The sequence below is a fragment of the Lineus longissimus genome, chromosome 12, assembly GCF_910592395.1.
Source record: "Lineus longissimus chromosome 12, tnLinLong1.2, whole genome shotgun sequence".
Lineage (NCBI taxonomy): Eukaryota > Metazoa > Nemertea > Pilidiophora > Heteronemertea > Lineidae > Lineus > Lineus longissimus.
Window position 1 is genome coordinate 15,386,000 of NC_088319.1, and position 26,584 is coordinate 15,412,583.

The window sequence follows — 26,584 nt, forward strand, 5'->3', positions numbered from 1 at the left end:
CATTGAACGCCAGTAATGATAGTGATAGTGAAAAGACAAAAAAAATAGATGCTAAAAATAAATTAATCATTATTGACCAATGCATGACGGATAATTCATTTTGGCCCATAATGGTGGTCAAGGTGGACAACATTCCGAATTTCTGTGAAAACCTGCTATAAAAACTCAAATAACACAGCCAACAGGACTGATACGGCTTGAAGGAAGTGGTCAGTATGTAGACATGTTCTTTCTGATCCATGAAATATCTGGTATTAGTCTTGGTCATCCCTTTTCGAGGCATAATTAGTGTATTTTGTAGGTCTCATTCGAATGATGTCATTGATGAAGATGGTGACTCCCTCGTCCCCAGGTTGGGTCTGTCTGTCAAATGCAATCCCTCGTATGACCATTGTCCCCATATCTCAGTATATAGTCCAATGACCCATTGTGTTGACGTGTCTCGCCATCTTGAGTTTACAAGCCAAAGCTTGTATGTGAGTTGACAGAACAACCCGTCGACCATGTCTTACCATACCTGAACTGAAGAAGGGCTGAAGGGAGGAACGGGGTTTCAGAATCAGAAGTCGGGTGCGAAAAGGATAAAACTGTACCTCTAACTACATTGCATGTATGTCGACTTGCTAAATTCTGTCAGTACTTGGAGTCGGACACTGGGGAACCTCTTCTACAGAATAAAATACTGTAGACACTGATTACAGAATACTGAATACACCAAGATGCATAAGTATTAATCAAAAAATAAGAAATTACTGAGACATTGTCAGAGCAAGCATAGATGATGAAGAAAAGGGGAGGGTATGTCAACTTCAAATTTCCCACTTTATTTTATTGCTTGTGTCTCTTGTTGCCAGGAGCTGAACAAGTCATACAAGTAGGCAGTGGGAGAGTGCTGCCCTCTGTCAGGGGATTTGATCAACAATTACTTGTACTCCATACACCACCAGTTCCTGACAATCATGTTTCACAGTAATCAACACATTCACTGCCAAAATATGTCTGGTGTTTTCTTTGTCTTACTAATCTTAGCCTTGCCATGGGGAAGATTGAGCTATTTTCTGTCTTTGATTCGAAATGCCTTGTGGTCTTTTTCCGTGCAGAATTATCAATGTGTCATCGGTGTATTACCATGAATTTCCATTGCCTCTACATGTACACCTCTTTCAAGTTATAATCGGCATTTTGTTATTTAGAAATATTTGTTTTGAAAATGCTGATAGTCGATCAAGTGAAAAGATTAGAAAAAACTTCTGATGAAAAGAGTTTGATGTCATCATCTTTGACAGAAGGAAGCATTTATCTGTGCTTCACAAAGTGCAATAATGGCCCAGATAATCAGGTGGAAGTAGGAGTTCTGAATTGTGTCTCGACCAAAAATGTGCTTCATTGAAATGATATTTCAAAATGTCTCAATGGACTGACACACATTTGATAAAACCTTGTTCCGGGTTGTGGTTTGATTGAAAAGTGAAAAGAACATGAGGAATTTGGTGTTCAGTGGATGAAAAACATTTTGTTAAATGCATGTATGGTAGGAATCTTGGAAACACACCCCTGCTTGGGGAAGGTGTTTACGATCAATTTGCAATGACGTATTTGTTGGCTGCCAATCCTACCTCTTTCAGAAAAGGAATCTTAGCAGTTGTCAAGAGTATCTGTGAAGATAATGTATAGATAATTCAGTGTGGGCTCCTGGTCAATATCATCATGAATCCCCCCCCCCTCCCCATCACACATACATTTTTGGGAGAGGTGGGGAGGAAGGGCACTGGGCCTTCTCATGCAGGTTATGGTTAGTCCTACTTGTCTGACTAAGTCAGTGTGTGGCCTTATTTTAAAATCACAAATAATTTTGGCTAAAGTATGTCATTTAAGTGGTTTAGGCTGAGGTTATGTAAACAAAGAGAGCATTGTCCTGACCTATATCATTAGTTAGTTCAGGAGCTAAATTAAGAACACTCAAATCAAGCTGTCTCCTGATCTATGCTCGCTCATTTGTTTATGGGCGGTTGTCTTGAACGATTGAGGTATGCCCAAAAGTGATGTCACTTTGTTATATTTTGATCTGTCGGAGGCCTATCTTGAAACCTTGGGCTGATATCTCAGGAAATATGAGTTCAATTGTACATGACAATGCCAATCAATTCATCACATGAATAGGCTATAACTTATGTTATTATAGTGTGTCAACTCCATTGGCTGATAAGAAGCCCAATAGGCTTAGGCCGCCTGGGAACTTGGACACACGGGCTTGAATTCATTTTGGATTAAGCCTTAGCTACATCTGTGACGTTTCAGTGTGTATATCTATTTACTGGGCTTCAAAACTACAGGCATACATACATACATACATGCCTGTGCTTAGGCCTACTAGATTTAACAGGGCCTATGGGAAAGTATGGAATACATTGATAATTTCTAACAGGGAATGTTCAGTGTCAGTGATTCAAGTAATATTCCTTTATAAATCAGTCAGAGATACAACAAAATTGATGTGTTCACTCTGTTGATTATTCGCAAGCGTGAAAGTTGGACAACTGACTATTCTGATTCGATGTGTGTTCGGAAGTTTGATATTCTCTCATGATGTTGGCTCATAGTCGGCCTAGCTCCAACCGGAGTAGGCGTTCAGGCAGCATGCCTGTCCTCGTTGAATATGCAGCCCAGAGTAAAACTGGTTCGCCTTCATATGATGCTTGGTAAGTTCTGATTCTGATGAATATTTCTCACTTTATAAAATCATTTTCATGCGGAATGAATTTCGTAGTCCTCCATTTGTTCCGACTTTTCTACAACACATAAAGCATCTTTGTCAAATCTGATATTACAGTAGTGACAGTACACAAAATGCACATGTAGGACTTTAAAACAGGTTTTTCCGGCTAAAATTTCAAGTAATCAGATATTTGTGTAAATGCAGTCTTTCTTCTTTCTTTGTAAAGATTTTGTTGATCCCTTACTTAAAATGTACATTTGTAAACAAAGTTAATGTCTTTATATTAAGCCGAACCTTTCATGCTTTATAAAGATATGATATGTACACATTACACCTGATTGTTATTCCAAAGCCTGTGTAAACTCTGATTGCTTGCTTGGGCAAGGTCAGGTTCTTGTGATTGACGCAGAAAGTGAAATATCTGCCTGCACAGGAACATCATTTGAAGGCCATGTGGAGATAGCGCCTTTGGATATTTTGACAGGAGTCTCCCTGCCTTAATAATCAGGCCTCTCAATACACGATTTAGGACAGACCCTATCTAAATGCCATCAGAAAGTTCATTTGCACTGTTCAGTTTGTGTGTTCGATCACGGTGTCCATGAATAATTTCTGGCGAGGCTTTCGCGCGCTTGGCCTTGGATCTGTGGCTTGTGGGCATATTGACAGTTCCAGTGCTGCTAAGGATTGCCTGTGAGGTTAGGATGGCTTGCACTTGCGTCCAGTTCATCCCCCCTTTCAGCAGGAAAATCTACCAAGGATGTGTCTGTAGATATTTGTAAGTTTCATGCAATATTTTCAACCGTCAGTTGTGTTTGATCTTGCACCATGCCTACGCCGTGGCAGCTTGTATCAGTCATATTGAGTTCCCTCCTACAAGCCAGCCTCCGACAACATTTGTCATAAATGTTTGTCTATTGTGTGGATAAAGTCAATGTGAAACAGCTCTGTCTCACATAGCAGCGATTGTAATCGCAGGTCGAAGTCATTTCAATCACTCGTTTGCATGGTGTTTGAATTCCCGCAGGCCTCTTGACCAGTAATGTTTTTCTTGACATTGTGGTCATTATGATATTTTCATTTTTCCAACCTCTACATGGCCGCTTTGCTAGCTCGTCAAAGTCCAGCTAATCCCAGCTTATGTCTCACTTGGAGGCATTATGACTTGATTATTTCTGACTGGGCCTCTGATTGTCCAATGCTCTTGATCTGCTCAGTGCTGGTAAATTATTGTTAAGAAGCGATTAGCTTTTAAAATTATTTTGATTGGTTTTATCCTTGGCTGGTGCGTAGATGTACATGTGTATTGGTGCAAGTTGTCCAGGCGAGTATTTCGGAAATTCTACGCTGGCCTCTAGTACACCAATGGGCAATTTTCTCAAAAATGTACAAGTCACGGTAAGGAAATCTTTTTCTTGCAGCCATAAATAAATACTGCACAATACTTGTAATGAAGAGGTTCAACTTCGGCTTGATTGGCCTACCACTCATCCATCGATGATCCTTGTCTGACTGAGTCCCCCTTGGTGTCGACTCCTGTCTGACCTTACCAGGACTTGAGCACCATGAGCGAGTGATTCGATCCTCAAGTAAATCTCTCCGACAAGAGTTGGCCATTTTACCTCGACGGCCAAGACTACTTGAGCAAATAATCATTTTATCTCAACGAGGTGAAATAAAACTTCGCAAACAGATTTCGATTTCATGACATTTCGAAGTATTGACAAAGCCTACGTGATATGGACTTCTACAAATATGTTTGAATGTAGAGGTTAATGCTGGTTTCTTTCATATTCGTGTTGACATGGACTCAATTGTGTGTCAGATTATATGAGAACATTAACCCTTTGGATCCTGACAGCAGTTTTCAGCAATTTTATACTCCTGGGAGCTACAGTTCAGATGTACCCCTAATACCAAAAAGCTAGCTATACCCCTGGTACTGGTCTGCTCTGAATCATCCCAGGCTTGATGACGTAGATACCAGCTAATTCAAAACCTGACCAACATGGATAGATTGGGTATACAAAGTTCATATAGTTCAAAGAATATTCATACTTTTCTGTTTCCATTCAGACAAATCTATTCTAAGTTTAATGCTTTTGAGTTGAAATTCAATTTATGGTTATGGACACATAAACATTCAAAAGGTCAGTGTATTGTCATTGATACATGTGAAGCTTTACATTATGACATATGACATATGGATTTCATCGCCTGATTTTGGTTTAGTCGATGTCAAGTGGGCCCTTAAACTTACAAAGAATTTTATGCGGTTTTGATCTTTCCAGACCAGTCTGGCCATGCATTCATCACGGCCATTTAATGTTATCTTTGACAAGTTCAACAGTTCTGTTAAAGGGGCAATTATGTTTTAGATTTTACCAAAATATGCCAATGAAAACCACCTTGGGAAGATCCTCCGGACACCCTCCTCAAATGCACAAGTGAAAGTCAAGACTATTTCACACTGCGAACTCCAGAAATTCGAGCAAACCCTATCTCGCGTCTTGAAAAACGTGCAACAAGGATGGTAATCCATGTCTATGCCAGGGTATTCAGTATTTTATTTCTCCGTTCGTTTTCTGTCATTGCAGGGTGCGAGACAACAGCAAGCTTCTGATTGGTCGAGAGCTGACGCACAGCCAGCCTAGCACCCCTGGAAGACGGAGGATGTCGTCCAAGGTGTCAACGGTGGCTTTTGAGGGGGAATTGAACGCCATTGTTCGAGAGGTTTGTAGAAATTATGAAAAGGGAATTGCCCAAGGTCACAGGCGTTGTGTCTGTTGTCGGATTTTGAACCTGACTTCTTACCACTAGACAAGGTTACCCCTCTTTGTACATGTAAAAGTTTGTGATGTATCATGAAGAATAGGGATGTATCGTCAACCTTTTCAGACTGTTCATGCTTAAGTTTTGGCTTGATATATTTTCAGTATCTTGAACATGGCGAGTATGCAAAGACACAGGAGATATTTGAGCAAGAATGTTCGGACAGAGGGCGACATATTTCACAGTCAAGTGATAAACCCAAATCTAATCAAAAATTGCTGGCCGCCCAGGTAAGTTTTATTTGTACTTTCAGGGGGTAAATTGGGCATCAAAAATAGATTCAGACTCGGAGGGCACCTAAAGGACCCTAGCCTGCAGTGCGGTAGCTTGTGATGATCAACTTCAGGCTATGAATCAACTCTAATTCAAACTGTGCATTTATTTGTTTTTCAGAATGAAATGATCAAATATTTCCAGTTGGGCAACGGCCACAAGTTTTTCAAACTGTGGGACAGCTTCTTACCTCCTGATATAAAAAATGACGATCCTGTCGCCCAGAAGTTAGAATTCTACCTCAATATTTATTTCGCCACATTTCCCATGAGGGAAGGGAAAGACGTGAGTATGCAGGCGTCAATAGACATGGTTAATACCGGCAGCCTTCATTTGATACGTCTTGTGCATTTTGTTAATTGGCCAGTCAAGTCATCATCATCTGATTAGCCGAGCATCTCCTGCCTTGCGTAGGCAGGTACAGAGCTTAGATTTATGCAGGTTCATTTTCCAGCATTCGTAATATGTGCCTCAGAAATGTCAGTTTGTAGTGATGTACAAGGTGTATTAGGGGTGTATACTTCATCATGAGTGCACCTTTGCATTTGAAACATGATCTGTCAAGTAGCCTGTCAGTTAACCTGTCAATTAACTTGTCAATGTCATGATTTCAGAAAGACGAGGTGGAGGACGCCATGACCAAGTTTAAAACTTACATTGAAACCCGAGGTGCTGCTCTCAGTCAAACTACCGAATTCCTGCCATTTTATGCCTTACCATTCGTGCCAAATCCGCGTGCCCACCCGACGTACAGAGAACTATTCTCAGTAAGTTTTCAGATCCTTTCAAGGACTATCAAAATCAGATTTTTGAAGATTTTCATGCCAGTGTGACTGTCTCTCTTCCTGCTGTAGTCTTAGCTGTGACAGTAATAGTGCCATACTCTAAAACAGTGGGTCCCCCTATGGTCAGATTTGGGAGACTGAGGAGGTTCTTTCAAAAGATCTTGGTGTGTTCTTAGTGCAAAAGCTTACATGTTGCTGTTGTATAGACCACTGGCCTATGCTTGCAGGCACCTGCAATGGCCTCCTGCAGAGCAGCAATTTTCAAATGTGATAAAAATTGCTCATCTCTGCAATGAAAATCACTATTCTGCAGAATGTTCTCGTCATTCTAGCTTGTTACTTCCAGTGTTGTGCTCTTGATTATTTCTCTCCTCTCTCCCTTCCCCAGGACACTTGGGTGAGCGACCTTCAACTCCGGATTGAGAAGTTCTTGACATTGGCAATGGCGTCCTCCGCTCAGCCACGGCTATTTGAATTATATGTATCCTTTGAAAAGTTGTTTTCCAGCCAGAGAATGCGTTATTGTATTCATGGCTCACCAGTATCTCGTCAGTCTATACGACAGTGCAATGTCCATCATCATCATCTACGAACTGATGGTGTCTCTTTTCTTGTTTGGATGCCCTGAAAACTGGTCATTGAATCATTCTCCAACTGTTCTCGGTCTTTTGGTGAATAAGCCTTAATTTGTTAGTTGGTCATATTCTGCTAAGATTCCTTCACCAAGTGTTCAGAACAGTGGCGGTGGAGGCAAAGACCTGCAGGGTCAGATCAGCATCATGCAGCAGCAGATTGTGGACGCGGAAAAACGGACAATGACTTATATGAAACGGCACAATAAGGTGCAGGCGGATTACCATAACCTTATTGGGATCACAGCTGAACTAGTCGACGCGCTGGAGTCAACCGTGCAGGGCAAACCGGTAGGTTGGGCAACGAAAATATCGAGCATTGCGGTGTAAGATTTGGAGTTAGAATTGACGAGACTAATGCCGATGATGTTATCTAGATTTTACGACACAGATTGCGTGAAGAAAGTGGATATTGATAGCCCTCATATTTACGGAGCTGTCTACTCCTCAACTCTACATGTAGGGGTACTTCCTGGGCCTGTCTTGGCCATTTAAAACCTTTTTGATTAATTGTATACTTTTAAGGGGGAATGAGAAGGTAAAGGGGTCAGTACGAAACCACAAATCATGCTCAGATTCTTAAGTCATCATCGCCACGGTTATTTGCAGGTGACGCCAGAATATCTCCAACAGATCTGTGGAAGGTTGTTCCAGAGTCAGACCCGCTTTGCCTCGCAGAGCCTCGATCTTACACGACCAGGAACGGCAGCGGAAGTTTTACGGAATTCAATAGCCCCGAAGAAGTAAGTAGCCAAAGTAGCTGCAATTTTAGCCCAGTTCATACATGATCTGGCTCCAATTCATGCTTAGCCACATCGGAAACATGCCAATTGCGACTTGCGTTGTAATGGAAAGTGAGGCCGTGAGTGTAGTTACTGGTAAGAAACAAACCTCAAAATCTACGGAATGCATTGAAATGCAGATGATAGTGTATTATCCTCTCACTTTCCTTAGTTTTTTTGCAGAAATGTTAAGCACAACTTCACTCTTTTGGTTCTTTCGAAATAATATTTTTGTCATTTCTTCACATATTTTCAAGTGTATGAAGCAACAGTTGAGATTTGTTTGCTCTATTGCAAGATATTTCATTAAACGAGAAAGTAATGTGTGTGCACTGGTAATTTTCTAGCGAGGAACCCCCTCCAAGGACTCCTGTGCCCGTTCGGCAAACCACACCTGATATTTTGTCTATTTATGACGTGGGGAATGATGGTAGCAGCTTCACTTCTGAAAGCGATTATTTTGGCTCAAGGTATCAAAGTTGATGCATGTCAATGATTTATGTTATGGCATGGGTATCGTGCGTTCGTTTTTACCCAACCCCTGTTAGAGATGTGCGGGAGATGATGTGGGTGTGTTCTATACCTCTGTTGAATTGATACATGTTGCTGGACCATGTCATACTGAACCACTTCAGAAAATGGCTATTTTGGCTCCAGGTATCGGTGCATGTCACTGATTTTTGTTACGGCATGGGTTTTGTCCGTTTGTTTTCACCAAGTATCTGACTGTTGTTAGAGCTAGTTTACACTTGGGTTTGTGGCTCAATAAAGAAAGTGGTTATTTTGGTACTCCACCTATCAGTGCGTGTCAGTGATTTTTGGTTAGCCTGGGTATCGTCCCTCCAGTCATAGTGTCGGGCAGTCCTTATCAGCGAGTAAACATTTCGAGTCGGGTAGGCCTACTGCATGTTGATTTATTTTATTTGCATGTGTATGGTGCGTCCTACCCCTGCACAAATAGAGATACATGTATGCGGGCTGGTCTTTTCTCTGGGTAAATTGGTGTTGTATTCCATATACCTGTTGTTATATTTGGATGAATACCGGTAGAAGTCAACTGGTGAATGATTAGACTCGGAAGGGTTGCTTGCATGTTTAGCCAAAGCAGACGGTGCATGGTTAGTTTGGTTTAGTACCGTACAGAAGTTGTCCCTACTGCATGGATATTTTAAACAGGATTGATGATAGGCTCTACCTGTTGGTTGTGTGGCCATGCATCTTGAACTTGGAGTCATTGAATCAGTGTTACTGCATCAGTTGTTCTGTCAAAGGTAAACAGAAAATGTTCATTGGTGTGTTGGACTCCACTTTAACTCTGATCTGTTCAATTAGCGCTGCAATTTGAGAATTTCTGACGGCTCCCCATTTACTCCTTGGTAGAGTGAGGAAAGTAAGAGACCTGCCCGAGTCTTACACCGACTGGGCGGAACGAACCAGGGATCGCTTGACCGCTAGTCAAGAGTCTGGGCCAGGACACCGTAGCGCCTCCTACCTAATTTCATGTTCACTATTTTGCAGGATGAGTGTGAACAGCCAGGTTCCGTCGTTACCTCCACTCGACTTTGAGAAGGTCAAGAAAGACTTACAGGATGGCTCTGAGAGGAACAAGATCGTTTTACTGCAGGCTCTAAGATGGGTGAGGAATTTGTCTATTCCCAAAACGATAGACATCAGCTAAGAACCCTCAGCTTGCCAATAATGTTTCATTCAGAAGACTTGGAGAATCAAGTTTTAGTGACTTGCCTAAAGACGAAAACCAGCGAATGTTCACTTGTAAAATACATGCAATATACACTTCTATTCTAACTGGGTGAATTTAAGTTAGTAGCACTTACAGGGAATAAACTGTATGTTGTTGAATATAAGCGTTAAATGCCGGAAATGTCGATAAGTCAATATGTTTTTATCGTTGCAGCGCCTGACCAGGTCTCTTCCAGGAGAACAGAGGGATAGTGTGATTTCATCTTATATCAATAATGACCTGCTTGGATGTGCTCAGCCTGGAGCTTACAGGGTAAGCCTACTCTAAATGAGGTTCCTACCGCAAGGTGTACATTCTGAAGAGTCCAATTACAGTTGAACCTCTCTGTTAAGGACACCAATTTGCAACCAAAACTAGCTTCCTTAATAGAGAGGGTGTCCTTTAAAGGGAGGTATCTGCTTAGGATGGTTCCACTGTACTTGGATGTTTTTTCTCAGTCCAGGACATGTCCATGTTCAGAGAAATTTTCTCCGACTGAAAAGAGAGTTGCCCACTGTTGACGAAATCAACTGGAAAGGGCTTAGCCTGTCATGAAAGATATTTTAACTGTGGCTCAAGATCAGAACCAATAATCACGATATCCTCTTTGTTCCAGACGACCATCCTCGAACTCCTAACCTCACCAAGTGAAGTCGTCCGACAGTATATCGCACGACTCTTCAATGCATTTGCATCCCTGTGCCCGGGGCGGACATACTTGTCCTTGAACTCTGACCTCTTGAGAGGCCTTATGTCAAACCTGCGATCAGAGGATAAGGATTCTATAACACGAGAAAATGTGCTTGGAGCTTTGCAGAAACTCAGTTTGAGGTGAGACTGTTTTTCATAAAATTAGAATTAGTTTCCAGTCAGAAGTTAGGACACTTTACCCTGACACAAACTTGACTCCATGGGCCCAGTTGTTAGAAAGCATGTTAGCTGGTAACATAATGTTGACATGTTGTTTTGTGTGCATCGATGTACACGTAACGACATGTCAACATGATGTTACCAGCTAACATGCTTTCTAACAACCAGGCCATGGTGTTTTCCTAGATTCATTGACCAAACATGCTCTCATCCATTTCCAGGAGGAATCTCCAGTCTGCAATGATCGAGGAGGGAATAATAAACTGGTTGGTCGATGTGCTTGAAGATAACGACTCGCTCTCCGATTACACATTAGAATACTCGGTGGCGCTACTGATGAACCTGTGCCTGCGGACGGCGGGCAAGAAGAAGTGTGCCACCAATGCTCATAAAACTCTGAAGGTGCTCAGTGACCTCCTAGGTCATGAAAATGCAGAGGTAAGTTGACAGGGGGCGTGAACGAGTTGATTATTTCGAAGAAGTTTGTTAGGGCGCTGACCTGTGCTTTGTTCACCTCGAACCTCCGTTGCTCAGTTTCGACAGAAGGGTTTCTGGATAAGACTTGGGGAAAAGCACTTTGCAAGGATAAAAAGTACAGTGCGTGAGACAAGAACTTGCATTTTCATTTCTTTCCTACTCTGACCTTTTCAGATCCTGCCCTATGTGAATGGAACATTGTACAGCATCCTAGCAATCCAGTCGATACGCGATGAGGCCAAGGCCATGGGTATGGAAGAAATCCTGAAGTGTTTCATCAAAGACGGACAGCCGGACATGAACAGACAGATCGAGTTCATCATCAAACAGCTTAATTCTTGTAAGTGTTTCAAGGGGAAACTTCAGACGGGACAAACCACTTTCGAGGTTCCTTGTACTGTACCTGGTGTACTCACCAGGGCAAGCAGAAGTCCCCTCGGAGTGAGAAGCATGAGTACCTTGTGACTTCGATATTTTCATCCCTCGGGGCAGGTGTTGCAGTTGCATCCTTGCAAGAACGTAGAACATAATGTGCTGTATTATTGTTTTAGCGGAGGAATCTGACGATGCGGAGTCTGACGACGATGATGACGAAGAAGAAGATGAAGAGGATCAAGATGCGATGGAAGCCGATCTTGACAAAGCTGAGCTTATCGCAGCGTTGCCAGGAGAAACAACTGGAGAAGAGCTGTTGAGAACGCAGTATGCAGGCGTACCCCAGAGCTCGCATAAAAAACGCCGGGATCAGTTGTTGGCGAATGAACCGTTGACGAGGCCGGTCACGCCGGGGCAGAGGCGAGCTGGGGAGTTCTCTTTAGCGTGAGTATTCTGATGTGAAGCTGCAGCTGGTGAATTTGAAAGTAAACATCTGGTTGAAAACAGAGTCTCTACCTGAGGGTAGCTGATTCAGTGTTCTGGGGACGAATGGTGTCGTCTGTTGTCATACATCCTGATCGCCGTATAGCTGGTCACATCCTGGATGGCCAGAAGTAGATAAGATCAAGTCCTATTTCTTTGTTGAAGAGTTTTTAACCATTTGATCTTGCTCCTTTCAGGCCGTCGAGGTCCCAATCACGTAATTCACAACAGCGGCCAAAGTCACGAGACGTCGAGCGCCCACCGACAAGAAGTGGTAGTCGGCCTGGAACAGCAGAGTCTAATCGGTCAGGGGGATCTGGAGGTGAGATTTATTTTACTTTGCAGTCGTCAATTAGGTAATTCATATTGATGAAACACTGTGATTGCTTAGCCCATGATGTTGAGACCAAGTTTTCTAATTTTTTTCCAGAGAAACAGTTCTCCAGCGGCACCCCGAGACCATCACAGAAATCTCTTGAGAAACAAGGCAGTCAGGCAGAGTAAGTAAACAGCAACTTTATGAAAAAAAATACATTTTCAATCCAAGAGAGATCACAAGAAAAGGTCATAAAGTTGTCAATTTTATATTTTGTCACATGTGATTTTGATTCGAAGTTACTGTCATTGCAGTGTACAAGAATATGGAAAGGCATTCAGCTCCCGTCCCAAGATTCCTCGAACACCAGACGTAACCGGGGGTCGGCCGACCAGCAGGGGTTCTGTGGCAGATGCGGCCCCACAGCCCACATATTCCGACACCCTTCCACGGTCACGACCAGGGTCGGGATCGAGTCGGAATGGACATGCACAGAGTATGTAGACTAGTAATGTCTGCAAGAAATACTAACATTATCTGTAACATAAGATTTTAACAATATTATGATTGTGTACAACTGATTTTAAGTATGTAAATGTAATCGGTGTGTGTATATATTTCTACTAACAAAAAGTAACTTGTGTAGCCTTTAAACCCATTCTTGCCATTGTTACCTGATGAACAGGGTATTATCCCAATCTCTTCAACCATGGTGATAGCCTCCTTTTCCTTAGACTCCTGGATCCACCTCTGTTCCCTGTAACTCGTGCTGTGTCACCTGTCCCCATGCTTGATAACTCTGACCACCAAAGTTTTAATGCTTTCAACTGGAGAAATCCTTCTGTTTAAGGGACAACGTGGGCATGAAATTCATCTATGTTGATTTCCATGTTAAAATGGCTTCTGGCTGGCCCGTAACTTCTCCATATGGTATCATTGAAATGGTATACTGCAATGTACTTTGCTAGAACAGAATGTAAACATCTGCCTCACTGAAATTTGCATGCCATGTCCAAAACTGCCTCGCAACACCAAAATCAGAGCCCAAGTGGTCCTTTCAACATGCTTCAAAACCCTGTTCTACGGCCTAAAATCCTTGTTTTGGCTTTGTGCTGCAGTGTATTGTATGGTGTGGTGTCATGTCTAGTATTTCCTTTCCCTAGTTGCACTTCAGTCTTCATGCTATCTTTTTCTTGCAGAATCACCTCTCAAAATACCTTACAGTTACAATATAGTGAGCCTTGGCCCTGCACTTTAGGCCATGGCCATGGGAATGAATAATCGGGTTTACCATCGGGAGATTTAAAAAGATGATAAGGTTTATTTTCATTTTCATTTTATTCATTATGTATTTTTTTGTACAAATATAGTAAGTCAGATCACCCCTCTAGCCATCCCTCTTCTTTATTGGTTGCAGTTCTCACACTGCTCCCCCCCCCCCCCCCCAGCTTACTTGGCCAACGTTCCTCCAAACACACACGCTAGCTGTCCGGCCGGCCGCCCTGTAGGCCCCGCAGAACTCTCGATTTTTAGTTTGATAAAACGCCGTAGAGATTCATAGACGGCGCTGCGGATTTCCGCGAATCATCGTCAGCCCGGCATGCCAAGCGTGCATGATTACAAATCCATCGCTGTCGACACCATATCACGCCATCAGTTGATACAATCGACTGAATATGTATCATTGATTACTAATCTTGATAGATGCCTGTTTATTTATTTCAAAGTGACTCGGGGAAAGTTGAAGATTACTATTATTTAATTTCTATGGTCGTCGGAACGTGGTCGCAGTACGCTGGCAACCGGGCATGCTACATGAGTTCCTATTGGTCTATATTACAGGACGATGCTCCTATAAGCCAATCAAATCACACGACACATACTGATATTGATACGGTTACATTTTGACGCCCTGTGCATGAGCGTACGTGTATGTGTGGCGGTAGGCCATTAAAATTGGTATACCAATGCTGAACAAACCTCAAACTCGTCAAAACTCATCAGCATTGTAGTTTTTGCTAGGTACACGCTCTTGTAAGTCGTTTATGTTTCACGGAGACGTTATTTTTCCTAATTATTCTTTTTTTTAAGCTAAATAATGACATTTTTGGGTGAGGCCAAGAATTTCATCGTTCACTGTGTTCAGTTTGTTTGATTCGTATGCTTTTTCTTGCCATGTGATGTACTGCATTAGTTCTATTTCTTTATTGTTTATTGAAAAACACTTCTCAGACAGAAGCTGTCTGTATGTTTTTACCTTCCCTTTTTTGTCGTAAATTTTTGTTTCCTGCATTTCCTTGTGTTTATTTGAGTTTTGCACCATTCAATTGCAGATTCCAACTCCAGCATCAGCAAAAAGAAGAGTTCATCTACAAACGTAAACAGACGTAACAGCAAAACAACTCCGCGATGAAAAAATATTGCCGCACAATCAAAATTAATGGCTGCACAAAACACTTTTGTTATCCTGTTAAGCTGTTGTAGAGCTTTCAGTGTTGTTGTTTTCTGTCGGGTGGAGGACTCAGTTTTGTCCGTCACCCCTGTTCAAAGTCGGGTTGTACCCCATCTTTGCCTCCAGGAAGGCGAGTACAATTTGTGTCGCCGATCTTTGTGTTTTCGGATCATTCAGGATTTCCGATCGTATTAAATGCCAAGGTCCTCCATGTTGATGCCAACTTTTAGTTGGTCAGGGGGCCATCAGATGGCTCACCAATATATCTGCTATGTCTTGGCTTGGAACTAGAATACCACTTGGCGGTCAATGGAGGAACTAAAGTGGTGTCTGACCATCAGTAGCCTAATGCTATTAGGCTCCGCGTGGTGGCGCTGAGGCGGCCGCTGTACTTGAGTAGCTTACTGTACATGTATTTTAAATTTGATTAAATAATCTCTAAAATTTGATGGATTCCCTCCAGTGCTACTCTACTGCTTTACGTGTTATGATAATTACCTTAAGCTCTTAATATCAACTTTGAATCCCTCCATATTATGAAGATCCATACTCATACCAATTGAAATTATCGTGTATACAAGAGTTTACCAAACGTACAATCCCTCCGTTTGCTTTGAAAAAGCTTTAAATGGCAACTATGAAACCCTCCATATTTTAAGGATCCATCCAAATACCAAGTGAAGTTACAAGTATTTACCAATAAAATCCCTCCGTTTTTGTTGTTGTTATGCGAATCCATCCAGATACATGTATGAATGAAATCGAATTGTTGTATTTGCCAATCAAGGTTCTTCCAAGATGTTAGCATGGCAATGAATATACAGTAGAACCTCTCTATTAAGGACACCCGACGCACGTTTTATTGGGATGTTTGAAGTACCAAAATTGTCATATATATAGTGAGTTCCTGAGCGTAGGTTGGTAGTGGTCGCTCAGTGAGTCCCATGAATTGCTAATGTACATCAAAAATGCATAGTTACTGACTTCTTGTATAGCGAGGAATGTCGTCCAGTTTCTGGCTGATAAAGAAAATCGTCTTGAGAAATTACTCTTACATGTGTATCAGAACAATGTAACTCTGAATTTCTTATAAATAGCATGGCTTCTCTTACAATACATCTTGTAGAACTACTTCAACGTTAAACAGATGGTACATTTACAATGTCAATGTCCTATGTCTATTATTTTGTGTTATAAATGATGTTGTATGCTTCTTCCAATTTGCATACATGTGTACATTAGACGTAATAAAGTTTTAAGTTATGGTATCACAACGTGTTTGGTTTTCTTTTTAGAAATATTGCTGGGATATAGCCACAGGAATCGTTGCTTTCTTGTCAAACGCCATCAAATACAGATGCATGGCCTTATCTTTCTCGCCTTGACTTGACTGGTGAGCAGATTCAATATAAGCTGCGTTCAAAAAGTAAGACAATGCATCTATTAAAATTTCTTTTCGTTTATTTCTTCAAATCAATAATGTAAAAACGTGGTGTGATTAACATTTTTACTTCACATCCTCAACATGCTTTTTCTCAAACCGTGCCAACTGTACACGGTAGTACATGTATATCGTTTAAAATTAAGGTCCTGGGTCGATCGGTGGTCATATTGATCATGCCATGACCTGCTAAAAATAGAAAGTGCATCTTGTTGGACCTTATATGAAATGGGAAGATCATGGTCGGCGGCGTTTTGTCCATATTGCACATTGGTTCCTTCCTACCACCGTGACCCATGTTCATGCATCGGGAGAATCAAGACGAGCGGCGAGATATCCGCCCTTGCACTGTTCATCCGTCAGAACCCGATTCCATGTCTATAGTATGACTCCGCCCTAACTTAACGTCTTTTAAATGGGACTTCTTTCTCCTGTTCCTTTCTGAGGCCTTCTGTCGACTCTTTCCGAGACAGAATGTGACGTAGGACATTGTTGCACACATCCCAATCTCAGCGAATCTGCAACGAAAGAAAGCCATAGCCCGTATATGATTATACATGACCAAGGTAAGAGGTTTATCGTGGCCTTTGTCAAAGAAGCTATAAGCTTTCCAATGTTATCTTCATTTAATTTCCGCAGCAGAGTCATGATCATAGCCTTATCATGAACCATCAGCATTATGACAAAATCATCTTTCCGGTCATGAAGCCCAAAAAGTTGTCAGTTTAACCCATTTTTGTGTTTTCCTCCGGTATGTCACAATAAAATTCATACATCAGCTTTGTGACTACCAGTTTAACAATAAGACTGGCGTACTTTATTTTCTACGAGATGCAGTTTAGTTCAAGCGATCATGTCTTATCCACAACTACCAGTAATTGAGATCCGATCAACACAATTGACCGGATCTAGAAGAACTCAAAATACGACTTCTGTTGTGAACGTATACTCACCTGAAACATGTCTGGAAAGTAAACCAAGGCCATGGGTCGATTTCATAGTCCTTCCCTAAAACTCCGTATACGCCAAACATAGCGTAGAGCTGTAGAATGCATAGGATGAATTGGAACATTGTTGTTATGTACGTCACTTTGACCAACTTATGTAAAACTTTACCCTGCCGTATCCTATGAAAACTTATAGTGCTACAGTTTGCATCCCCCAAATGGTTCGGAGTCCGTTGGCCCTGCCCCCATCGGCTGTCGTCAGACATTGCGTCCAAGCTCTGTTTTCGGCCCCGTTTGCTAAACTTTGGCGACCCGTACTCCGTATCCGCCATGTAGCCAGTTTCGCAGAACGTTTCTGCTTCTTCTTCAATCCCACATTCGCGGGAACTGGCGAGATCTGTTTCAGTCATTTCTATGACGTCGTTTCCCGCATCACTCTCCTCCAATGGAACAACAGTAAACGCCTCAGATCTTGACACGTGTTTTAAATCGAACGATTTCGATTTGAGCATGCCATTACCCATACTCCTCTCCTCGGAATGACTTGCAACATCTAGCGGAGTTCCGCTCTTCGATTGTCGTAAATTTGAAGTTTTTGTCAAATGAACGATTTCTTCCACAGTATACACACTTCCACTCCCGGAACCGAGGCTAGATCGCTCAGTGTCGGACGGCTCAATGTCGCAAAAATATCTGCCATTACTCTCGGCCTGACTCGTCACATTTGAGATGGGGCTATCACGGTTGTAATCAAAGCTATCACGGTTTGTCGTCTCTGGTTTTACATCCTCTTCCTCCACGGCGTTTTTTGAATGATCTAGAACAGTTATGGTGTCCTCGTCCATGACGATTTCCAACTTCGGACCCGACCCCGACTCCGCAGGTTTACGTTCTTTTTCAAGTAACGTCACTTCCTCGGGTTCGTCTAAAATGTCTTCAGAAAGAGCAGACGGTTTGATATGTTTCTCAAAGGAAAATTTAGTCACGTGACAAGATATGGACGAATCAGAACAGCCGGAAGTCGTGTCAGTCAACACACTGTAGGTGTCGTCATCGTCATTTGTGATCCTTATTTTCGGACGCTTGACCCTTTTAATGTTTAACTCTTTTCGTTTGGACTCCGGGTCGTTCTTAAATTGGTTATACATACTGAGCTGTTTTAATGCCTTTTGCGTTTCGCTAGTGAATTGCGTAATCTTAAAACCCTTAAATATGAAAATCCCGCACAGAATAAACCCCCATAAGATGAAAATTGTTTCGTTTAGCGTCAGCAGTAGCTTCATGGAGATCTTTAATGAGACAATCACATTGGTACTGATCACTGTGGAGAAATGGATGAAAAGGAAGATCGACAGAGCCCGGTAGCTGGGGAATTTCCACGGCCCCAATTTGACTTGTGTCACTCGCATGAACGCCCACTGCAGCAGGCTGAAGGCAGACGTCAGGCATGGGTGCCCTACGCCAAAGGTCACCATGGAGAACGTGACAGGAAGGACCTTTAACGACCCGTAGGGGTCAACAATCAAATACAATCCTCGACACAACCCACAAACCAGTAGCATAGAATTCAAAGTCACTACGTATTTATGATTAGTACATTTACTGTACAGTTTAGTGACTGTGATGAACATGAAGACGGCGATGACGAGGAATGTTGCGCCGAGTCCGTAAGTATGGACGCCCCAGGCCCACGACCAGGCCGTCCGCGCCTCACCCCAATCCGGCACGGGTTCGGCGTACACCACCCCCACTCCTATAGGCATGATGCTCTGGATCGAGGTTTGATTGCCATCTACTTCCATAACGTATCCGCGGAGAACGAAGATATGAACATTTGTCAAGTTCTTTGAGAAGGTCATGAGTTGGGCAACATCTTCTGGCGGGTAGATTCAGATCAAAACTCGTTGTCGGCAAAGAAGCCGAAATAACTGTTAGGCTGGAGCAAGCTACAAGGGTTTGCTCAGTAAAAAACACCTTCCTGATGCGCTCTTGGCGAAAGTTATCTGCTCCTTTTCTCAAGTTTATATCAGTATACCGAGGAGCAAATAGGTGCGCATGTTGACGATCACTGCCAGTTTGTAGTATTGTCGCTCGTCATTTTGGAAAATATTTGCCCAAGGATAACCAACAACATGTTAGTCAATGCAGAGAAGAATATTGACGTTTGTAGCAAAATCAATTCTTTCTAATATGAACAGATTAGCTCAGGGTGTTTGCCCTGCAGTCTGCTGTCACAATGAAAACCATTAGCGACCTTCCACAGTCAATCCAGTGACTTGAGAACATCTATCTTAGAATGACATTGTCTTCCACATCACGGCTTCCACTCGCCAGAACACTCTGCATGTCAGTCACGAATAACGAGGTAATAAATCGTGTACTATCGCCAATTTGGTACTCAGCTGTGCGAGTTCCGGTTGCCGCTGATGACCGCTCAACAGGAACCGGAAACAAATAGACGGTAACAAGGGACCACACTCAAGATTGAGGATTTCCGGTGTCAGTTCCGCAGAAACCAACTACTTCGGAATATCAAAAGTGCTTTTTTCGTTGTCGTTATCAAATAGATTCTGCTGACGAATACTTCATGAAGTAAGATACGATGCCGTGAGACAATGTTCTCTGAATTTGTAACCAATCACTAGAATTGATAGGTACAAGTGCAAGATAAACTGATATATCTATTCGAACACTCCTTACATTCAAATAAAGTTCGTTTTTTCCGCCAAGTCGTTCCGGCCGTAACTCGATCAGACTACACTCGCTTCCTCCTAATCATGTCGGATCCTTGTCCTAATTTCATGAGAGCCGGAAAGGAAGCTCCTTGGTCATGTCGACTCGTCAAAGGGGGAGTTGAGGTGTCAATTCCGAGTGGTGACCGTTCTCTCTAAAGTTCGTCTTCTTGTCAGCGAATTGACCTGGAAATAGATAACAGATAACAAGTTTTATATAAAAGAGAAAATAAAGCTTTTCCTCGATACCTCGCCTTTGGTCGGTCGATTCCGCCCTCAGGTATCATAAGCGTTGGCCACGGGAGGGATGGACGAGGCCAGATAACCAAGGTAACCCATCATATGAATTGTACGCCCTTCGTGATTTGTTATATTTTATTCATCAACCTATCAGGGCAAGTGAGCCGTTAATAACATTTCTTTCGCCGACGATACCAGAGATAACAAGACTTGACACATTCGTGAATTCTTAAGGCGAGCTCGTGTAAACCTCAAATTCATCAGCGATGAACGTGTTTTGTGGGCGTCGGGCATTTTCCCGAGGGAATTGAGTCCAGTATATCTTTCGGTACGATAATAGGCACCACACTTTTTTGTGGGCTTTCTTACCAGCAGCAGATCTGAGTCTGTTTACATACTGGCCTCTAAGAAATGCTGAGCGTTTCCATGCACAGTCTCCGTCAACAATATTTTGATGGATCTGTGGATGAATTCTAACTGAAGCAGAAGCAGATATTGACAATATGCTAACGTCTGCTTTTATCTCGCCAAAGACTTGGAAACGTCGTAAGGAAAAAAACGCAAACGTGTGGAACACCAATCTTTCAATATTTATTTAACGACTCTGGTAACACGCAGGGAAAATACATGTTCTTAAAAAAAATATTTTATTTTATTGACGCGAAAGCTATTACTACAACAGATTTTAACGACGTACATGTAGCATAAAGGACCCGCTTTCACATACCGTGTATACCATCCGGCCATCGTTACACCGGCATAACAACCGTGTTTCCCTCTTCCCCATATTTCAGTGTTTCCGTAATAGACAACTAGAAAGACCATAACCTTTCAAGAGGTTATCAATGTCAACCTATCTTTCAGCGTTCCCAGACAATAAGGAGAAGCACTAAAAATCATTACACCGGCCCTCACGAAGCTCTTTGCGTTGCACTCTTTACCAAGACGCGCTGACGACGGTAAAACCACTGTCAAACCACATCGACATGGCCTGGCAATCCATGCATCAACCACTAATCACCATACTTCAACCTTCAGCACCATGAGATATTTCCCAAGATAAAAACAGCGGATCACAAATCTTGGCAATCCTTTGAAGCCAAACACTAACCAGCCGGAAGATTCTCAGCAAAAAGCTCCACTTGTGATGCCGCTTGGAAACGCTCGATAGGTAGGTTTCGCAATCCTAAGGCCATACAAAGAACTACGAACGCCTAAAGTACGAATAGAGTAAAATGTTCATATCGACGAGATTTGGTTGAATAATTTCCCGATCTCTCGCACAACTAAAGTTAAGAAGAAGATTTTCAAGTGTAGCGTAAATGATAGCATATCGGACTTGGAGAAACGAGACACTTTCGTAGTTCGCATCGTTGGGGTTGCGGAGCCGGCCTAATGGCAAGACTTTACGGAAAGATTGATTGATTTGCAAGTTTCTTCCGAAGTGGTTGCTGGTGTAGTTTTTTTATGATTTCGCGGCTGCCGGCTTCCCTCTTGTGGGCGTTATTGATTCATCATTTTGAGGACTAAAATCTTCTTTCCCCGGCTTTGATAGAACGACAGTCAAAACTCCCAGATTCTTGGTGAACCCATTAGGGGGAAAGGCCCAATCGAAATCTAGTGATTTTCTGACATGACTTCGCGAACTGGCTTATTGTCAAATTAGAAGAAGGTTCAGGCCTCAATATCATAACGGTAACTGAGAAGTCCAAGTTGACATTGAAGGACATTCCGGCCTGGGCCAGCGCTAAGCTTGATACTCGAACCAATATATTCAGCAGAACGACGCAATGAGAGCGGCAAGATCATTTTTCATTGAACTTATCAAGGTGAAAATAGAGTGTAGTCATGCTTTCAATGGGAAAATGATTGAGGACGAGGGAATCCGAGGGGGAAATGTCTGATCAAATCGGCTCTATGTCTCCTGCCGAGGTCAACGAATGTCATCGATGCTGTCACGTTCACATCCGGGTACTGATTAAGTGTTGCAAAAATATTTCAGAATAAAATGTCCGGATGATTATGAAGTGTTGCGGAAAATTCGATGGTTCTGATTCAGAGTCGGTGAACCAGCTTTAACTGATGAGCGGAAAAACTGTCACAGCATCGATCGATACGGATCAGCAGCTCATGGCATCCGGGAATTAAATGAAATTAAAAAGAAATCGATTACGTGTCAATTTTGGGGGAAACAACCTATCATCATTGGCTTCAATTAAATGAGTCAGTTGGCTACAGTAACCAGCTTTAAGTGCTAAAACGCCATAAACATGATAGTGCTGCCTTAGCTTATATATAGCAATGATGAGTGATCAGATAGATGTTCGAAATGATTCTACCTTTGCGTTATGTGTGTTCAAAATTAACCTCAGCACTTGTCACCTCTAGCTATATTGACATCCTAACTCTCGTGTTAGTGCTGCTCCCATTAATAGCGGTGTTTCATTTCAAAACCCAGGTGGATCAAAAACTGATGTCCATGCTGAGAATAATGCCCGATGTCAATGATTTATTCGTGTTTTATTAACCATATCTTTATTACCTCTAGTCCCGTAAGCCACTTTCATGAATTGTGCAAATGAAAAGCCAGAACCTTTGCGTTTATTAATGGTAATGTGTGCTTTTGACTGTCAAGAGGGCAATATCTCGAATGAGACATCAAGAGAATGGGAGGATGGCGATTAGTATTATGATATTTTAGTGTACAACTCATATTGGTAACCACAAGAATAAACAAAGACTTAATTGAAAGACTTACATTGAAATTGTTATCCAAATGTATTTAAAGCAATATCAACTTGGCAGCATAAAATTTATCATCAGCCTACTTTTTATCAGTATGAATATCCATTCGTTAATGTCTTGTCCGCATTGTTTTAGACTCTGGAGCGCGAATTTAAATTTGTTTTGTATTTATTAGTTTCTGCTTTGCGACCAAACGTGACTTAAGTTTCACTTCTGTCAAGACAGAAATAAAAACTTCTTCAAGGCCTCCAATCAAGTTCACAAAATCAAGGGGCTGTTATATTTGAAAGATAACTTAAAATTGGTAAGATGGAAGATTCTGACGACTAGATCTGTCAGGAACTGACAGCAAACCCCTTTAAACATTTTCTCAGGTTTAGAGTTGAAGCCATAGAATTTTCATAATGGATTTCAAATCATTCTCATCCAGGCAAATGGGTTTTCAATTGGGTATCCCGCCTGTAGTTGATTGAATGAGATCAAGGATCTGTCATGATCAGCACACCAGCTATCAAATATCAACGCTATAGCAGGTTGAAATTCCCTGCAGTGGCCATGGGTTCGGTTCGACTTGTCGATATAATCATCTTGACTACCAAGGTAATTGCATCTTATCGAGATATACCATGGCGACATTTAAAGGGGGAAAAGACCATGACGTAAAGAATGGGATATAATGCTCTCCGATACATTTAGACTAGATCGACCCATATTCCATTATGTGGGGCAGTAACTTTTGTCCAGTAGCTCATCTGAACAGCAAAACCTGCGCTCTCTAGTTTTTTGTCTTCAGACTGGAGGAATCGGGAGGCGCGTTGAGGAACAAACCGCGCAACGAAGAGCTGATCATCACGCATGGTGTAAGCGCTGGAGATGATCTAACCAATTAGTTCCATTATAAACGGATGAGTATCATATCAAAAGCGTCTTAATACCTTTTTTCTGTTCCTTCAATTGTTAAAAAATCTCCGGTGCTCCGCCTCCCCAAATACTGCGAACCGTAGATGCGTATGAAGCGTGATTTGAGCAGTTTCATAATTTTCAAAATCTAATAAAACGCAAATTGAATGACGAGATCTATTTGAACATGTTTTTCCTCTTCATTTGGACGTGCTTTTAAATCGCATTCTCCAATCCTGCGCTGACACAGCCCGGTAACTTAAATTGGCGAATATACGTTGCATTTAAAAAGACGAGCAATCACTCCGCGACGGTAAATCTTTCAAATTGTCATGCACAGATGATTCTTAAGAAACTTGACATGGAAATTAGTCTCACAAGCTAAGCCATGTTAGGATTTGCTTAAGGCTTATGCTATGGTTTTAAGTTGCTGAACTTTGAGGTGTCGTATGACGTTCACGCATGTCGATTGTTTCGAAGTGTTCGCTGAAGAACTTCGATATTTCTTGTAGAACTCCACTTTACTACATCGTACAAAGTCTTGGAGTTAGGAGCTAGATAACAGGGAGTGATCTTTGTAAAGGAATTCTTTACGTGGCGCTAAATATTTCGCGAATTTACCACCAGGGACCCCAGATTCTTCCCGAGTGACTGTATAATTCTCCTTGCGCACGTCCGACCAATCGCTTTGGAGATATCACTTTTTAATGTAGTTCCAAGGAAAACAACCGCAATAAGTTACCTCAGTCGTTAGGTTACTGCCTCCGTCAGCTACAAATTGTAGAGTCATGCTGATTGATTGTGGAGACAAATCGTGTTTTCTAAAGCGACTAAAGGGAAACACGTCCCCTTGATCAGCTGCTTTGTGTATGGCATTCTAATGTGGAGGCGATGAGTGCTTCGAAGAATACGGATAACATCACAAAGCTCAAGGCTTATTTCGAGATTCGAAATTCAAAACTTTGAATTCGAAATTCGAAAATCTACTTCGAAATTCAAAACTTGACCACTTCGAGAAGGCTGTGCATTCATGTGCACAGGGGTGTTTACATCCATCAGAACCTCGTTCCTACAACATGGGGGCTTCAACCAATCAAAGGTACAGCTGTTTGAGTTCTGATCGTCACCGTGTGCTCATCTAGAGTAAATCAGTTGTTAATGTTGACTTACTTACGCCCCGGGGAGGGATTAACCCCGTATTTTCTCAGGATGTAATGTGCTGATCCATCAGCCAGTCCCGCACTCAGCTAAGAAAAAAGATGCTTTATCGTTTTTGAAGCAGAATGGGGTCCAAAGGAGACAATAGCGAAGCTATCGCACAAAAGCCTTAAATCCTCATTTAGCGCCGATGTTGACATGCTTCTGACATAGAAAGGCAATAACGGTGATATACAGTGATGCATTGAACCGGGTCTGCTTTTATTCCCGTCATAATCAGAGAATCATCCTGATATTAAGAGTTTTTTCACTCCTTCGTCGTATACAAAATTGAATTATCGAGAGGCAACCATACCGCTGGTTATACCAAGATCTACATGTAGGTATACCGGGGCTTTGGACGCATTCGCTAGCACATAGACCCCTGTTCGCTGTGGAAGGATTGGCGTGTGTCCTTGCTTGTCGATCTAGTATTCCGCACTCTTTTATGTATATGATGGACGCGCTCCTGCTTGCTCTTCGCCAACAATTTCTCTGTGGGACAAGATAATAATTGGTAAGGCTTTGAGTGGATGATGACTATAATGATAAATGGGGGATTAGATGATACCATTTCGTGGTCACTGACGTGTAAATGGCTTGGTTAATACTGATGATTGCTACGCGATGCACATTCCGAGATAAGAACAAGACATCAATCATGGAGTCAACCGTAAGGTATTATGTAATAGCATTCCGCGAAGATGACGTCACTGCAGCTGCTGCCCTCTATTTCCCCATCGCTGAATTACAGGCAATGTCGGACTAACATGCGGTTTCGTAATGGATTCAGGCTTTCTAACTAGGGCAGTTAGATTCAATCTGGCACATGTCCGAGTGTTGGAAATACTACATAATTGTTCTGAATATTTCTATCTCTGACTCTATGGTATCATTCATGCTAAAAACAATGCAGGGTCAAAGATAATTGACTTTAAAAATAAGCTCAAATGCGTAGAAATAAGTGTCGATGTCCGACTGTCAGGTGACTAAAACGTCATCAATATCTTATGCAAATGACCTTGTGAGCTATAAATAGTAACTTCGCGGAATGCTATACAAGTGGCTGGCTGTATAGGTTAGCTATGAGATAGGAAAAACCGCAACTGTCCAAAGTTCTGCTTACCGAGCGCATCGACAAGGAATCCTCGCTGAACAAGCTGATGTTTTTTTCTGATGTCATCTTCATCAACATGATGCTAAAAGCCGCATCGTCTATGGCAACAAGTCTGTATGTATATTCTCAGTCACCGATTGTACATCCTCGCATACCAGTGTCAGTTGTATGTTCCTACCCCGCCTATTACCACTGAAAGGCCCTGAAGCTTACATATTTCTTTCAACTGATGTGTCTTCTGGGTAAAATAGCCAGAAATACGAGTGCAGAGATGGCCTGGGTAGGATCACATCGGAGGCTCTGAACGCCGACATCTCATCCCTGCGATCTATCATGCGACATCATTTCATTAGCGGATAAATCATCATCTATTTTTGTCTAGACTATATACTTCACCTGGCCATATTCATCTCAGCGACGGCTGTGTGATGTGGAAATCAGATCGCCATTTTGACGCGGTGTATTAATTGGGAAAGGAAAAACTTGACAGGTCAGCTAATATGGGAAACATCGGATGTAATCCAGTTGCTT

At 42.1% G+C, this 26,584-nt stretch overlaps 2 protein-coding genes across 7 annotated transcripts in view; one reads left to right on the top strand and one right to left on the bottom strand.

The window, feature by feature from the left end:
- Positions 1–116: 116 nt before the first annotated feature.
- LOC135496595 (lisH domain-containing protein ARMC9-like) lies at positions 117–16,002 on the top strand. Of its 5 annotated transcripts, XM_064785985.1 has the most exons (20): positions 117–209; positions 2,522–2,699; positions 5,314–5,449; positions 5,653–5,778; positions 5,942–6,106; positions 6,436–6,588; positions 6,995–7,087; positions 7,341–7,529; positions 7,848–7,981; positions 8,368–8,490; positions 9,539–9,656; positions 9,936–10,034; positions 10,378–10,592; positions 10,853–11,069; positions 11,283–11,448; positions 11,660–11,927; positions 12,164–12,288; positions 12,397–12,466; positions 12,597–12,778; positions 14,616–16,002. In XM_064785985.1, exons 2-20 carry the CDS (start codon positions 2,584–2,586, stop codon positions 14,693–14,695), a joined length of 2,775 nt encoding a protein of 924 aa, XP_064642055.1. In that variant the 5' UTR covers positions 117–209; positions 2,522–2,583; the 3' UTR covers positions 14,696–16,002. The 5 variants fall into 5 exon arrangements, with proteins under 5 accessions (XP_064642055.1, XP_064642059.1, XP_064642058.1 ...); XM_064785989.1 differs by lacking the exon at positions 2,522–2,699 and having other exon boundaries at positions 117–213; XM_064785988.1 differs by lacking the exon at positions 2,522–2,699.
- Positions 16,003–16,090: 88 nt separating this feature from the next.
- LOC135496596 (uncharacterized) overlaps positions 16,091–26,584 on the bottom strand; it is a 50,856-nt gene continuing 40,362 nt past the window's right edge. For both annotated transcript variants that reach the window (XM_064785992.1, XM_064785993.1), the window contains exons 3-4: positions 17,129–20,040; positions 16,091–16,693 (exon numbers count right to left, since the gene is read on the bottom strand). In XM_064785992.1, the coding sequence (XP_064642062.1) occupies positions 16,528–16,693; positions 17,129–18,981 (2,019 nt within the window). In that variant the 5' untranslated portion in view covers positions 18,982–20,040 and the 3' untranslated portion in view covers positions 16,091–16,527. The remainder of the gene's footprint in view (positions 16,694–17,128; positions 20,041–26,584) is intronic.

What these genes read in the sequence shown, in the direction of transcription:
- LOC135496595 (XM_064785985.1), top strand. Translation starts at nt 2,584, where the DNA reads ATGATGTTGGCTCATAGTCGGCCTAGCTCCAACCGGAGTAGGCGTTCA. An exon ending in TGAACGCCATTGTTCGAGAG is followed by an intron (nt 5,450 to 5,652) that starts GTTTGTAGAAAT and finishes ATATATTTTCAG; the next exon opens with TATCTTGAACATGGCGAGTA. An exon ending in AAAAATTGCTGGCCGCCCAG is followed by an intron (nt 5,779 to 5,941) that starts GTAAGTTTTATT and finishes TTTGTTTTTCAG; the next exon opens with AATGAAATGATCAAATATTT.